The sequence below is a fragment of the Pteropus medius genome, unplaced genomic scaffold (genome assembly GCF_902729225.1).
Source record: "Pteropus medius unplaced genomic scaffold, Ma_sr-lr_union100, whole genome shotgun sequence".
Taxonomy (NCBI): Eukaryota; Metazoa; Chordata; class Mammalia; order Chiroptera; family Pteropodidae; genus Pteropus; species Pteropus medius.
The window spans coordinates 20,822,612-20,837,640 of NW_024346667.1; the positions used below are offsets into that span (position 1 = coordinate 20,822,612).

General features: G+C 37.8%; 1 protein-coding gene across 1 annotated transcript in view; it reads left to right on the forward strand.

The window, feature by feature from the left end:
• The first annotated feature begins 365 nt into the window (after positions 1-365).
• Positions 366-15,029, forward strand: part of GUCY1B1 (guanylate cyclase 1 soluble subunit beta 1) — a 40,969-nt gene continuing 26,305 nt past the window's right edge. The window contains exons 1-2 of the mRNA XM_039876215.1: positions 366-522; positions 1,178-1,251. Coding sequence (XP_039732149.1) covers positions 520-522; positions 1,178-1,251 — 77 coding nt within the window. The 5' untranslated portion in view covers positions 366-519. The remainder of the gene's footprint in view (positions 523-1,177; positions 1,252-15,029) is intronic.

Sequence of the window (15,029 nt, forward strand, 5' to 3'; positions counted from 1 at the left end):
GGGCGGATTCCTTTTAAGGCTTGTGCATTGCAAAATACACACACACACACACACGCACGCACGCACGCACGCACGCACGCACCCCTACTCAGTTTTTGCTACCTCTGAGGGTAGATCTTTGGATATGAATATATTTGGTGGGACTAATATAGGTGCTTTTCCCTGCCTCCATATTCATGCAAGGAGCAAAGCTGGGGCTTTTCCGTCGTCACTGTTATGGCCTCAAATGAAAGCCTTGTCACCAGGGCGGGGGCGGGAAGGCCCTGGAGCGCAGCAGTACTGTGAGCATCCGAATTCCCCCCTCTGCCGCTGACTGGTTGAAAGCCGGCCTGCCTGCGGCTCGACTCGCCATTGGCTGCGAAGAGGTGGCAATCAGGGCGGGCCGAGACTGCTGCGCTTCTTCCAGCTCTATGCTGCCGCCGCGGTCCTGTTGCGCTGTCGCTGCTGCGGCCGCCGCCTGGGTCCCATCCGCCGCGTCTCTGCGTGGGGGTTGCCTGGCCGGCTCCCGGCGCAGACACTATGGTGAGTACTCTAAGCTGGTCAGCCTGGATCCTCATGCCGCGGATGGCCCGAGTCCGGCTGCCTAACGAAACCGGCCGCGCCACCTGAGCTTGGCACCGGTCCGGGGAGAGCGCCACTGGTCGCGAAGTAGCCTCACTGTTTGCCAGCGTCCGGGGCAGGGGAAGTGGAAACGGCTAGAGGCGGGGGAGTTGGGTGCTTTTGCTTCCTATGGGGTTCCGGCTCCCGAGCTCGGAAAAGGGGACCTACAGCCGAGGCTCGGGGGCTTCCCAGCTCAGGCCCGCCTTGCGGCTGTAGGAGGCTGAGCGCCAGAGCTGGGGGGAGGCACAGGGTTCGTGTCCCCCCAGCTCTCCCACGCTTTATCCATGCCCCGCCTGCCTATGAGCCGTGACAGGTGAGTGGGGGTAGGAAGGTGGCATGGGGGTGGGGAGGACAGTGATAAAGAGTATCCCTTATGGTGTGTGGTGGGGGGAGGGGGGAAGGGTTGCGCTCCTGTAATGCCCCTCTTTAGCAGCGAGTACCCCCCAAATAGATTGGACCTAGAGGGCGGGGTACAATATTAGAGCAGCGCAGTGGCGGCATATGCAGCAGTCTCGTCCTCATGCCCTTTCCCATCTGCGGCTGACCCCGACGCTCAGGTTTCCCCCTTTCTTCGCAGTACGGATTTGTGAATCATGCGCTGGAGCTCCTGGTGATCCGCAATTATGGCCTGGAGGTGTGGGAAGACATCAAGTAAGTGACTGGCTCCTAAAGCTTGGGCCGGGCGCTGGCTCTGCGTGTGTACTGCAGGGGGCGGGAGTTGGGTCCCCAGGCGGCCCCCCGGCGTTGTCGCCAGCTCCTCGCTTCATCCTGGGCTTCCTGCTCCGGTCTCGGCGCACATCTAGGACATGCCTCCGCCTGCTGCTCCCGGCTGCAGCTGCGCTCCCACGCTCCGGAGCCGGGACCCGGAGAGGAGGGGCGGTCTGGGTGGGGCGGGGCTGGGAGGGCGAGAACCAGGGGAAGGAACCCCTGGGGTCACCACGGCCTCCCGAGTCGGCCTGAGCGTGGGAACGTGCTGCCAGCGCCTGGCGGCTCCCAGGCTTTTCAGGCCGGGTGGCTCCCACGCGGAGAAGGGCCCGGGGGACCACAAAGGTCTCCGCGACGTTCAAGCTCCCAGAGGCCTTAGATACAAACGGAAGACTTTGCCTCGTATAAAATTTACACACCTTGCAGACACATGAACTAGTTAAGCCTTTCGGTATGCTAAAACACTCTTCTCGTGAGACTATTTGTTGAACAACTGGGAATCACGTGCATTTATTCATTCTGAAATACATTTAAATTGGAATGTTTTCTCTTTCATTTTCCCACTACCCCCTTTTTTTGGTTTCTACTATGGTGAAGGCTGTCAGTTGCAAGAGGACATCCTAGTTTCAGTCTTCTAATTTCAGTCCAGAGCTGTGAGCCTAGTACTCCCATGTGACGGAAATACCACAGGCACTTGAGAGTGTAAACCTGTTAGAATGATGGGTCATCTCTGCGGCCACATCGAGCATTTCAATTTAACAGAGGTCTTTCTCTTTTCCTCTCTCATTCCGGTGAAATTCTCATTTAACTTACTGTATAGATAATCATAACCAACTAGCTACGCCAAAACCATATTTATGGATTCTCATATTAGAACGACAGTGTCACATTCAAAGGGAGGCAGAGGGCGTGGTTACCTGGGTGGGCAGAGAACATATTGTTATTACATATCCCTATTACCTGTGCTCACTGATTTCATTTTGTTATGTCAAATAGATGATGTTTTCATGTTATTTTTCTAAATACATTACAATTATTAGCAATCAATTCTAACAGGCCTTATTATGCAGTTACAGGATAGTGATTTCTTATAAATATCTGTCACCATGGAAATGACCGGGGTTAAATATTAAGCACTAGAATGCAACTTTCTTCCCTGGATCTGTATCAGTAAGCATAGCATCATGATCCATAAGCCACATTTATGTTTCCCACCTGGTACATCTACATATTGTAAAGGGAAGTGGAGATCTGGCGATTATGTGGTTGAATCAGATGAGTTACCTAGGCACTAAAGCTTACTGTGAGATTTGTATTTTCTGTGGACCTTACTAATATCTTTATAATTTTTGTTTTGCTTGATAGACTGTTATATAAAAGGCAAAGATCAAGAGCAAGATTTTAAACAGTGTACCTTAAGTACAGGATTATTTTTAAGCCACCTTCTTTGTGAATTTATGAAAGCATCATTCACATCCCCTGCATGATGTTTTCTCATCTGCGAGATAGCAATTCTCAATTTTCTGGTGGATCAGCTATCACAATGAATATGTTTAGAATTTTAAGAACACAAGAAAAGATGGCTATTATGGTTAAACTGTCATTACATATTTTAACCAGATTTAGAATGTATATTCTACCCATTATCAATTTAGATCACTGTTCAATACAAAGATGAAAATTATATGTCAAAGAGAAATGTATCAGAAATTTAAAAAATTAAATTATTATTTGTTTTTATTGGCCATATTTTCCCAGAGAAGGTCAAAATATCTAAAAATATACCAATTCCACTGATGTGAGAACTCAACTCTGCTCAATCATGCTAAGAATATTCTACTTTTTAAAAATTTTTTAATTTTTAATTAAACATCACTGTCTTTTGACTCACTAATTTATCTTTAAATAGCTTTAAACAGTGTTCTTAATCTGTTCAAGTGCTAATAATTTAAATTATTCAATGTATTTTTGTGGTAAAATGAAACATCTTTTTTTTTAATAAAATTATTTCAAGGATTATATTGCAAGGGAAATACTGTTAAACTAGCATTTACAATCCAGGTGTTCATCTTGATTCTTTTTTTTCCCCCCCTAAGCATCCCTTTTGGTGGAGCCCATCTTGTCTTGGGTACAGTTTAGTAATTGGACTAGAGAACATCGTTAAGCTTTCTGTATTGATGGGATTAAAGTAGGTCAGTGATTTCCAACCCAGTTAGTACTCCTGAAGGATTATTACTAAGAGCTCTCTGGAAGAGCATTTGCTTATCACAACAGGGAGATTCTCACTCCCTGGGGGACAAGTGAGGAGGACTAAAAACAGTTTAATTTAAAACTTTCCTTGGGAAATTCTGATCCCTCCTCCCAACCTCACTTTCTGTTCCAGGGAGGATCACTGGAGTCAAAGGTCCAAGATACCATTTTAAATTTTTATGAAAAATTGAATATATGAAAAATAAATTACTTTGTCTCAGTAAGTACTAAACTCCTGTATCTTCATTTTTTTGTCAGTGAGAAACTATCTAAATTGATGTTTATAAAAATTTTTATAATACTTTTTTGGTTTAGTAGGAAGGAGCCAACCATCCTTTATGAGAAAGGACCTCGAACATTAAATGACAAATAAAACCCTAAGTAACAGATTCCGGACAGAAACTTTTAAGTGGATGAAAGCCAAAAACTCAGTATCTACTTACATTCTTACCAACAACAATATAACCATTTCAGAAGAGCTTTAAAGTTCTCTTTTTAAGAAAAAGAAATATTGTCTAGACCAAGGGTAGATAAACTTTCTCCTAAAAGGTCAGTTAGTAAATATTTTGGGTGCCGCAGGCCTCCAATGTTAAGGGTTATATATGTGCCTATATAATTATTAAAATGAAAAAAGTATAAAAAACATTATTTCTCATCGACCAGACAAAAACAAGCAGTGGGCTGGATTTGAACCACAGGCTATATTTTGTTGACCTCTGATCAAGACCATAAATACATGTTAAAAAACAAAAGAGATCTCTAAGTCTACTTCAAATCTTTTATTGGTTTCCTTTCTTTTCAATTTTTAGGTGATCTTTTCTAGAATCCATGGTTCTCAAAGGATGAGAAAAACCAATTATCATTTCAGAAAAAAAACTTAAAGTCATATACATATTAGAAAAGTACCTAAATACTTGATTTAATTATCTCTGTTGCCCTTCCATCAGCCCTTGACAAAGTAATCATTGCATCAAATTACTGGGTTTGATTTTGGATTTTTTTTAACTTCACTGGAATATAAAGATGGATTAAAAAAACTGAAAATACCTAAAATGATTAAAAATCTATTCAAACAAACAAACAAACAAAAAACACCTTCCAGAAAACCATTTACTTTGCCTAGAGTTGAACAGCGCAAGGAGCAAATCGAAAATAGATTTGAAATGCCTAAGTGCTTCATAGTGTATTGATTAGCCCTTCCCTATTTAACTAAAAGATCTGAGGTAAATACTGGGATCAAAATTTTAGTATGAGATTTGAAAATGATACCATGACACTTAGCTGATAAATATTGGAGTAATTTCCTCTAGAAGGTTGTCCATCACCTTACCTATGTAAAGACTACATATATGTTTAGTGTGGTTTTATCTAATTTACCTATGGCAGGGCAGGTATTCATTGATTTAGTCATTGATTCATTCGTTTATTCATTCTTTCTTTCACTCTCCAGTTAAGCTTATTTTAAACGAGCATAGTCTAGTATTTTAGGCACTGAGGACAGAAAAGGGATTTATATAATTCTCGCCTTCAAATAAGGTCTAGAGACATTGGAACATTTTTAATCTTTTTATTTCTTAATTTTCCTGCCTATAACTCAAGTATGGAAACATTGGACTATTGGATAACATATGCTAATCTTCCAGTTTTGACATCAGTGTATTTAGTTGAATTTGCTAATCACAAAGTAATCATATGGCATATATAAGCAAATGTTTTGCTATAGCTAGTTATGTGATTTTCCAAGTTTCCTAAGTTTCCCAAGCCTAGCTGCACAAGGAGTAAATAATACCTACTTTATAAAGTTGTCAGATGTCGAATAATGTCTATATAGTGCTTAATACCATTCTTGAAAACTAACTTTAATAAATGGTAGCTATTATTTTTATTTTACTCTAGAACCAAAGTGTTTCAGCTTTTCCCTTCCTTAGCTCACTTGATTAATATGAAGCTCTCCTTTAAATAATAGTAGCTCATTGAAGTCTGCATACCTCACCAGTCTAGACTGATTGTAGGAAGAATGTTACTTTAATTATGCTGTTTTGATGCTCAAGTTCTACTTCGGAATCAATCTCGTATTCCTCAAGTCTCCTTTCTTAAATCTTTATTCATTGTTTGAAAATGCAGCATATGTTCTTAATATTCATTTTTATCAAAACAAAAGAGAACAAAATAGTGTACCATGTTTTACCATGTTTTAATCAGATTTTCATATTCATGAGGAGATTCTGGTTCCTCTTCCCTACCTCACTTTCTGCTTATTAAATTTCATATAATTAAATTTTTATCTTTCTGTGCCCTTGCTCAAGTAGATTTTAATATATGAACGGTACTTTATATTATAAATGGTGTTTAATACTTCCAAAGTCCTTTTCTCTGTCGTTTCAGTTGAGTGCTATGACACCCATTTGAAACAGGAAGGCCCTTTCTAGCTCAATTTTCCCCTTAGCTTTCTTGAGATATAATTGACATATAACATTGTGTAAGCTTAAGGTGTACAATGTGTTGATTTTATACATTTATAAGCTGTGAAGTGATTACCACCATAGCATTAGCTACCACCTACATCCTGTCACATGGTTATAGATGTGTGTGTGTGTGTGTGTGTGTGTGTGTGTGAGAGACGAGAACATTTAAGATCTACTCTCTTAGCAACATTCAAGTATATGATACAGTATTATTAGCTATAATCAACTTGTTAATCTTATAACTGGTTATTTGTACCCTTTGAGCAATAGCTACCTGTCTCCCCCACCCCCAGCCATTGGTCACCACTACCCCACTCTCTGTTTCTCTGTTTGTCCTTATTATATTCCACATACAAGTAAACTCAGTGCTCTTTTATTTTACTCTATTTAACTTTTTTAAAATAATAAAGCTAAGTTTCCAAGTGGGTAAATAACTGCCCTGGGGAATTATTTACAGGAAGGCGAACAGTCAGAACTCCAACTCCAACCCAGTTCTTCTGGTGCCAGGTTTACTGCTTCTTTTAAGATAGAAATAGGAGATAATGTATACAAAAATAACACCATATTAAATTTTATACCCAGAAACTTCCTAAATACAAATAAACAAATTAATACACAGGTTAAAAAATAGATCAACTAGGTAACTGTTAGGATCAGTACCTTTTTCTGTAGAAAGATCGGCAGCGTGGAAGATGGAGGAAGGCACAGTATGTTGGGTGATAAGCTCACTAGCATTTGAAGCTGTTCTTCCAGGTAGAAGGAGATGTCTGAGCGTAAACTCCTTCACATACCTGCCAGGGAGCTCTTTGCATAGGGCTCTCCCAGAACCTGGACCATGTCTAGTAACACCTAGGTGATAAATCAGATAATATTTACATCTCAGGGTTTGAGATGATTTGAGGTATCCCCCAGAAATCAAGCTGAGTCTTTGTTTTCCTTGCATTTGCTATTTTTGAGAATTTTAAAAAATCATAAAAGCACATTATTTTACTCAGTGGGTCAAGAAGAGTTTCGTACATTAAAATGAGCACCAGAAGATAAATCAGAAAATCTATGTTCTCCCTCTTAACATACCCAGACCTAGTTATGGCCAACATTAACTAGACATTGGTGCTGTTCACAAGGAACAATGTCCTTTCAACTCTCCTGATAGCAACTGTTACTATTCAGTGTGTTGGAAAGTAATAGTTATGGGTGGATACTGTGCAGACATCAACAGGAAAACATACTTAAAGAAATCTGTGTAACTGGACCAGTTCAGAGCATAATAACTCAGGAGACGTGAATACTTACAGCTTTCCCATTTGCCGCTTTGCCTCTTTGGTCATTAAAGAGGAAACAGTGGGGACAATGGTGTCTGTGTTTATGTCTAGCAAAATGAAATACCTTTTTCTATATCAAAAGATATTGAAATTAAAGGGGTTTCTACTCCAGATAAACATTCAGAAGTATTTATTGTACCTTTTTCTTACTGTGGCTTTGCTTCTACTGCATATTCTGATCTACTTGCCCTTCATTATTGGGTCATGAAATATTAAACTGGTGTTTTATTGAAGTTCTTTGTGGTCGATCTCCAAATTACCCAAACATGGGGACCTTTCAGTCCTAATGTCCCAGTTGCTTTCAGCGCGCTAGCCTCATAGGTCAGTTGTCAATTCCTGAAGGACACTGAGCATTTACATGTGCTCAGAAGGGTCTCCTTTTCTTCACTGTCCTCACTTCTCCCGTAAATGTAAATACATCTCAGCTTTGAGATGGCAAAACAAATATTGCTTCTTAAGGGAAGCCTTCTCTCACCTCCAAAACTATACATTTGCTTCATAGGACTTGCAACAGTTTATAATTGTATATTTCTACTATTTGATTAATGTCTGTCCTGTCTACTAGACCCTAGCCTCTATATTGCCTAGGGGAAAGCCTGCCTTTCTTTCTCTCTCTCCTCCCTTCCTCCTTTATATATGTGTGTGTGTGTGTGTGTGTGTGTGTGTGTGTGTGTGTGTAATATATGTAATATTTATATATAAAGACAGTTGTTGGATTGAATTCAGGACAAGATTGAATCTCGTCCTGGTCGAACAAGTGCCTAAAAGACAGGTATATGTGGTGCCATCTAAGATCAGTGTCATAGATTGTAGATAAATGTTTGCAGCACCGAGATTACATTTAAAAACCAGATGAGGATGCTCACCATGTCGTTCAATTTTGAATGTAGCATCTCGTACGTATTGGACACGTACTATATGGTTCCCCAGTCACAGTCCTAAAGGCTTTATACTCGTCTCAACTCATTCTCACAATCACCATAAAAAACAGATTTGTTCATTATTCTTAATTTATAAACAAGAGAACTGAATCTTCAGTACTTTCAAACCACTCAGCTGTTACACATCAGACCAGGGATTTGGACACAGATAGACTTGTAATGGTCATATTAATGTGTTTGCTCCCAAAAGAGAAGGACCTATGACCTTCTCCTTTCCAAAGACAACCAATTTAGTAGGTGATGGTCAGCATATATGTGTTAGTATTACCCATTTTTTCCCCTGGATTTTTCAAGTACTTGTACAGGTGATTTTGGCCCTCTCACGTTTTTAAAGGTGTTTCTATTCACCAACCAGCACATCTATTACAGAAAATCAGAGCCTCAGAGATTTTGAGCAATTTATTTATTTTTAGAAGAGCTGTGACTCATCGTGCTCACGAAGTGAGTTAATGATTAAGCACACACACAAGGGTCTAAGCAAATTCATTTTTCTGATGCAGCTATTAAAAAGGGCTCATTTGGAATGTTTGTGGATGTATTTTCAAAATATGGGCAATTACGAATGAACCTCTCACGTGGCAAGCCAGGCACAGTCAGGAAAAGAAAAACAATTATATATCAAGAGTGATGTTACTTTACCTAAATCTGTGTCACAAGAGCATTTACTGTTGCTATTTGTAGTCCATGGGTGAGTGAGCGCTTTGATTCGAAAGGACTGACCTTTACCAACTGAAAGAAGGTCCAAGCAGGAAGCTGTCTGCCACTGCATTTAAAGGACCGTCTTTGGCAGCTCCCTCAAATTAGAGCCCCTGGGGGAGATTCAGACTTAGAAGGCATCATTGAATTGGGCTGTTGAAAATTGAGAGGCCATTAATGCTTCACACCCACTCAGAAAAAAGCCATACTCAGTTTCAGTTTTTTAGATATTATATATATATATATATATATATATATATATATATATATATATATATATATATAGTTCTCATCTGTGTTTTATAGTAGGGGATTTTAATTTTAATAATGGTGGGACACAACCCAGCATTGATGATGTCCTTACAGCTCACTTAAATGGATCATCCTAAGATTTACTGTCAAGATGACAGTAATTCCTTCACTTCCATTAAAACGCGCATACATTTATTGAGCTCGTGCTCTGCTCCAGGCACTGGGTTAGACACAAGTGGTTAAAAAGCCAGAAACCCAAAATCAAAACCACAAAACTACAAAACATCACTATAATAAAAATACCTACTACCTGTAGAAAGGATAATTAGTGTAAATAATAAATTTAAATGTCAACAAATAACCATCTTTAAAAAAAAGTAAGAAATTAATTGCTACTGGGAAATTTTTCATTTATACATATTCAATTTTTAACCATGTTATTTTGGCTACAAATACATTGAATATGATTGTTTCTCATTTTGTCCCCATATGAGAGTTTGTCTTTATTTTTAAAGCTCTTAAGGGAGATCGAGCTTGTTTGTTTTTGACTATTTGAATTAATAAATTCTACTAGCTAATTAACAAACTAAGTGCACCTTTAGTTTACTTATTTTGATGCTGAATAAGAATTCCCACGACTGCAATGTCATTTCTCTCCCCACTTGCCATTTCCTCTTCCTCTTCTTTTCCCTCTTCCTTCATCTTCAGCCGCGAGGTTGTTGCCAGTTAAATGTACTGGGCATTAAGGGTGTGTAAGCGCTATTCTAAGCTCTTCCGTGGATCAGTTCTGCTAACCGGCATGGCTCCAAATGAGCACTGCTGTTCCTCTCTTGTACAGATGAGGGAACTCAAACATGGAGAGGTGAATTTCCAAGCTTGTCGCCACTACGTTTGGGATTAGCATAGTTGCTTCTTTTGTACACTGTCTTATGATATGGTGAAACCAAGTGAGCTTCTCTCTAGCTAGGTTTACTTGTTAGTCAAAGAAAGTGCCTTTTTACCTCATCCAGCCTCATTTCGGCCAATTTAAAAATAAAGCCTCTCTAAATATTTATTATTGTCTGCTGATCTCTTTCATTGAATAATTCACAAAGTAGAAAAAATTAAGTGCTTAATCCAAGGAGAGTTATTGAGTATGTAGATAAAGATAACAAGAATGACTGCAAGTCATACTCTATGGAAATAGTGGGAGATTATATTCTTTGGAGTTATTCAAGGGATTTTTAAAATAATAGTAAGCAACAGAATGTAATGACACAAACTAGGTTATATGATGGCAGAAGTCCTAATGGTTGTCATATGATAGATGAGAACTGTTGAATTCATTTTAATCCATTTTACCTATAGCTTCATATGATACTTATTGTCACCTAAAATTATTGAAAAAAACATATGTCCAAATCTTCCATTTAAGGGAAAAATTTATGTTATGTTTCTCAGAGAAGCCTGTGGTTTCCCTTGCACATAAACTAGATATATTTTTAATATTTGAAAATTACATAATTGTTTTGTGTAATGCAACAATTTAAACAAACTTTGATACGTCTTTTTTTCTGAAACAATAAGTGAGTCTTGAAAATTTGGTTAGTGTACTTGAATTTGGATAATTTAAGTACAAAAGAAATTTTACATATCAAGAAAATAAATCCTAATTATTATTAGAAAAGTTATATCTATATTTGATTAATCTTTTACTTTGCTTTTAAGAAAAAAAATTGAAAGTTATGGAATGACAGAGTGGGGGTAGAGAAATAATGTTACCTGAAATATGTAAATTGTTTATGTAATCTGAGTATTAGTTTACTTCTCAAATTTTGTTACATATGCTGATCACCTTTTGTGATTTCAGGTGGAAAAACATCTCCAAAGTTAAAGAGTATAATGTCAGAAGGGAGGCCATTAACACTTTCCACAAAGAGCAGTGGCAGGTACATCATGAAGATATGTCAGAGATTGTTATTATCACATCTCTGTGCTCTCTGGAGGCTAAAACATTTGACAACCTAAAGTGTGAACAAATATGTGTTTACCTAGCATTTATAAGAAAAGTAGTATTGAGGATTGAAAGACAATGAGAAGCTTTATTAACTTAAAATTTTTACTACCTTCAATAACCAATATTGTCTGAAATTAATTCTTTTGGATATTACTTCTTTTGCACTGTAAATTCTTCTGCTCAGTTTAATATATTAAACCTATTCTCACTAAAGTTTTTGTAATATCACCAATTAGCTTTTCTCCTGATAAAGGAAGAAGATGAAGAACAGGCTATAGAAAGAAGAGTAACGGGTCCAAAGATTAGATCAAAGAGATAAATTTTGCCTTCTGAAGTCTGCGCAGATGTGAACTTTTTCAGGAAAGGCTTCCTGATGATTATATTTAATATTGCATCCTGCCCCTTGCACTCATCACTATACTCATCCTTTTATTCTGACCTACTTTCTTTTGTAGCATTTATCACTTGATAATAGATTTAAAAATTTGAGCATATATTATGTTTATTTCTTATTGCTTGTTTCTGCCTGCTAAAATATATGCTCTATGAAGGCAGGGAAATTTACCTTTTTTGTTCATTGGTTTATTATAAGTGTTTAGAGAAGTGCCTGAGGCATAATAGGTGCTCAAATATTTGTGGCAAAACTCCTGTCCACAGGGTAGGGGAGAGGGGCAGTGGGAAAAAAATAATTAAAGGGTGACCCGAAGTTCCCAGAGAATTCTAAGATAAATGTAAATAAGGAATGTTAAGTATTTTGAATAATTCATTGGAAGTCAGTGTGAAATTTTGAAGGGAAGATGATTATTTCCTTCCATGTACTGGCTGTTAAATTTATATTTCAGCCTCCCTTCAGGTTGCATATTGGGCTGATCAGTTCAGGAAGTGAAGCTTAAAAGATAAGAAGCTTATTTTAATAAAATGAGACAGGAAAGAAGGAATGTGTTGATTCATGGTTATGGAATTCTAGAGAAATGGCTAGTCCTCTATTTAATTTAGAGGGACTTTGTGTTCTATTTGTATCTCATTCATTTAACAGTTGTTATGGACTGGTGAGTGTTTCTGAGAAACTGAGTTTATTACTGAAATTTGTGTCATTTGATTTATCCTAATTGGAAGAAATAGAATAAAGCACACACAGTGAGAGCGTACATTAATTTACACTTTATTGCATATTTAATTAAAATTCATTTGTATTTTATTAGAATGTCTTAAATCAGAGACTTTAAAAGTACAATCTGTAGACCAATGCTGTTTCATCATAAACTGTTAGTGACAAAATGAGAAAAATTATGCTGTCTATACCCTTTGAATCAGCAATTTCATCTCCAGGAATTTATTCCATTTTTACACAGAAATATGTAATTATACAAAATATTCAATTATATGAATAACAAAGATATTCATAAGAATATTGTTTATAATTGTGAAAAAATAAAAGCAATCTAAATATCTACTAAAACTTTAATGTCCATACAATGCAACTTTATGCCATTAAAATATAGAAATATATTTAATAACATGAAAAGATGTCCATCAAATAGAAGTCAAAAAAGGAGGTTTTAAAGCAGTGTGATCTGGTGTGTGTTACTTATACGATATAATCAAGCATGAATAACTGGAATATAATATTAGCAGTAGTGATCTCTGGATAGTGGAGGACGTTTAAAAGGTTTTTTTTTTTCCATTCCTATACAAATGATCCCTGATTTACGATGGTTTAACTCAAGATTTTTCAACTTTAGGATGGTTTGAAAGTGATATGCATTCAGTAGGAACCATACCTTTTGAATTTTCGATTTTGATCTTTTCCCGGGCTAATGACATGTGGCTAGTGACAGCATCTCTCATCGTTGCTGGGCAATGGCAGCAAGCACAGCCCCAACCAGCCACGCGACACGAGGGTCAACAACCAGTATTCCGCAGTGCACTATGTTGCAGCATTTTTTGGATACTGTATTCAATAAATTCCATGAGATATTCAACACTTTATTATAAAATAGGCTTTATGGTATATGATTTTGTCCACCTGTAAGCTAATGTAAGTATTCTGAGCACATTTAAGGTAGGCTAGGTTAGGTGTATTAAACGCACTTTCAACTTACAATATTTTCAACTTATGATGGGTTTATTGGGACATAACCCCATCATAAGTGAAGAAGCATCTGTACTTTAATTTTTATACAATTAGAAGTTAGAATGTATAAGATATATAATAACATTTATTGAAAGATAAGTCAGTGTTTGTACATTATGTTGTCATAATTTTGGGATATTTCATTGACTTTTGATATTCAAAAGATGAGGTTTTGATTATGCGTTCCTTTCATTTAATAGCAGTGTATGTTCGGCAAAAGAGAGAAGAATTTACATCTTATATATAGCTCTTTAAATTTTTGAATATGTAAACATGCGAAGTACCATATATATAATGCTTTAACAGCTTAGAACATACTTTTGCACACTTAACCTCTTTACAATTGTGGAAAGTGGGTTATATTTTTGCTCCTATTTTAGAAGGAAGGAATTTTAACGCTCGTATGCTTAATGTGATTTGTCCCAGTTTATTCTGCTAGTAAATTATAGGCTGTGAAATTCAGATTTCTGTACCTATCAAATCATACTCTTTTTTTTTTTTTCACATGCACTGTTAAACATCACTGAAGGCAAATAACTGTATGCTGTGAAGGACATAAGGTTTTTAAAGTCTCTCTCCATCCCACCTGGACCTAAGACAGGCCACTATTTGGATTTGTTCCCTTGAGAAGACACTGGTTTCATAGCCATGAGGAACAGCTGTGATAGCGTAGCATCTGAGGGAGAAAAAGTGATTGTGCCTGGCCTGGCAGGATTTAAGGAGCTATTTGAGCTACTGTGTTGAAAGTTCACCTAATGATAGTGGCTTGTATTCTCCTGGCAGCGTACAAGGATTTAGATGAGTTAGACTGAGTCAGAGTGTGATATCCAAGCTCCATGTATTTTTCTAAATTTAACATTAGAAAAGATATCTGGGAACTTGTCGTTTCTCTTCTACAACTGGCAATGTTTTGAACAGTGGATTTTCCCTCATCTTTGGACACTCGTTTGAGAAAAAAATAATCTAAATCTTATTAAATAAATATATTTATGTAATCGTGACAACTATTAAAGATAACTGTTATATTCTTTCGTTAATACTGTGTCTGTTTTGAGTTACTGTATTTTATAAGCTAAGGATATGTTAGAAGATTTCATCAGTCTACTTGGCACCTCAAACTTTAATATGTTTAAAATACAAATCTTGATCTTATCCCCAGTATATCTGCAACACTCTTTCCCAGTTCAGCTACTGGTGACATCTAGCCAGTTGCTCAGGCCAAAATCTCAGTGTCATCCTTGTGTCCTTTCCTTCTCTCACACCCTGTGTCCAATCCATCAGCAAGTCATGTTGAATTTGCCTTCTGAAAATGTCTGAATTTGGACCACTTCTGAATCAAGTTATCAACCTTTCTCTCCTGAATGTTGGCAGTAGTCTCCTCACTGTCTCCTTGCTATGTCCTAGACCCCTTAAGTCCGTTCTCAATGCAGTAGAAGGATTGATCCCTTTAACCAGGTCAGTTCATCTCAGTGCTCCTATCGTAAGTGCCAGGACCCTCCATTTCATTCAAGTAAAAGTCAGAATCATCCCAATGTCCAACCCCATGTTACCTCTCTGATCCATCCCCTTACAGCTACTCTGTCCTGCCTCTGTTCCAGCCACAACAGCCTCTGCGGTTCCTCCCACACCCCAGGCTGCTCCAACCCAGCCCTTTGCATGTGCTCTTCC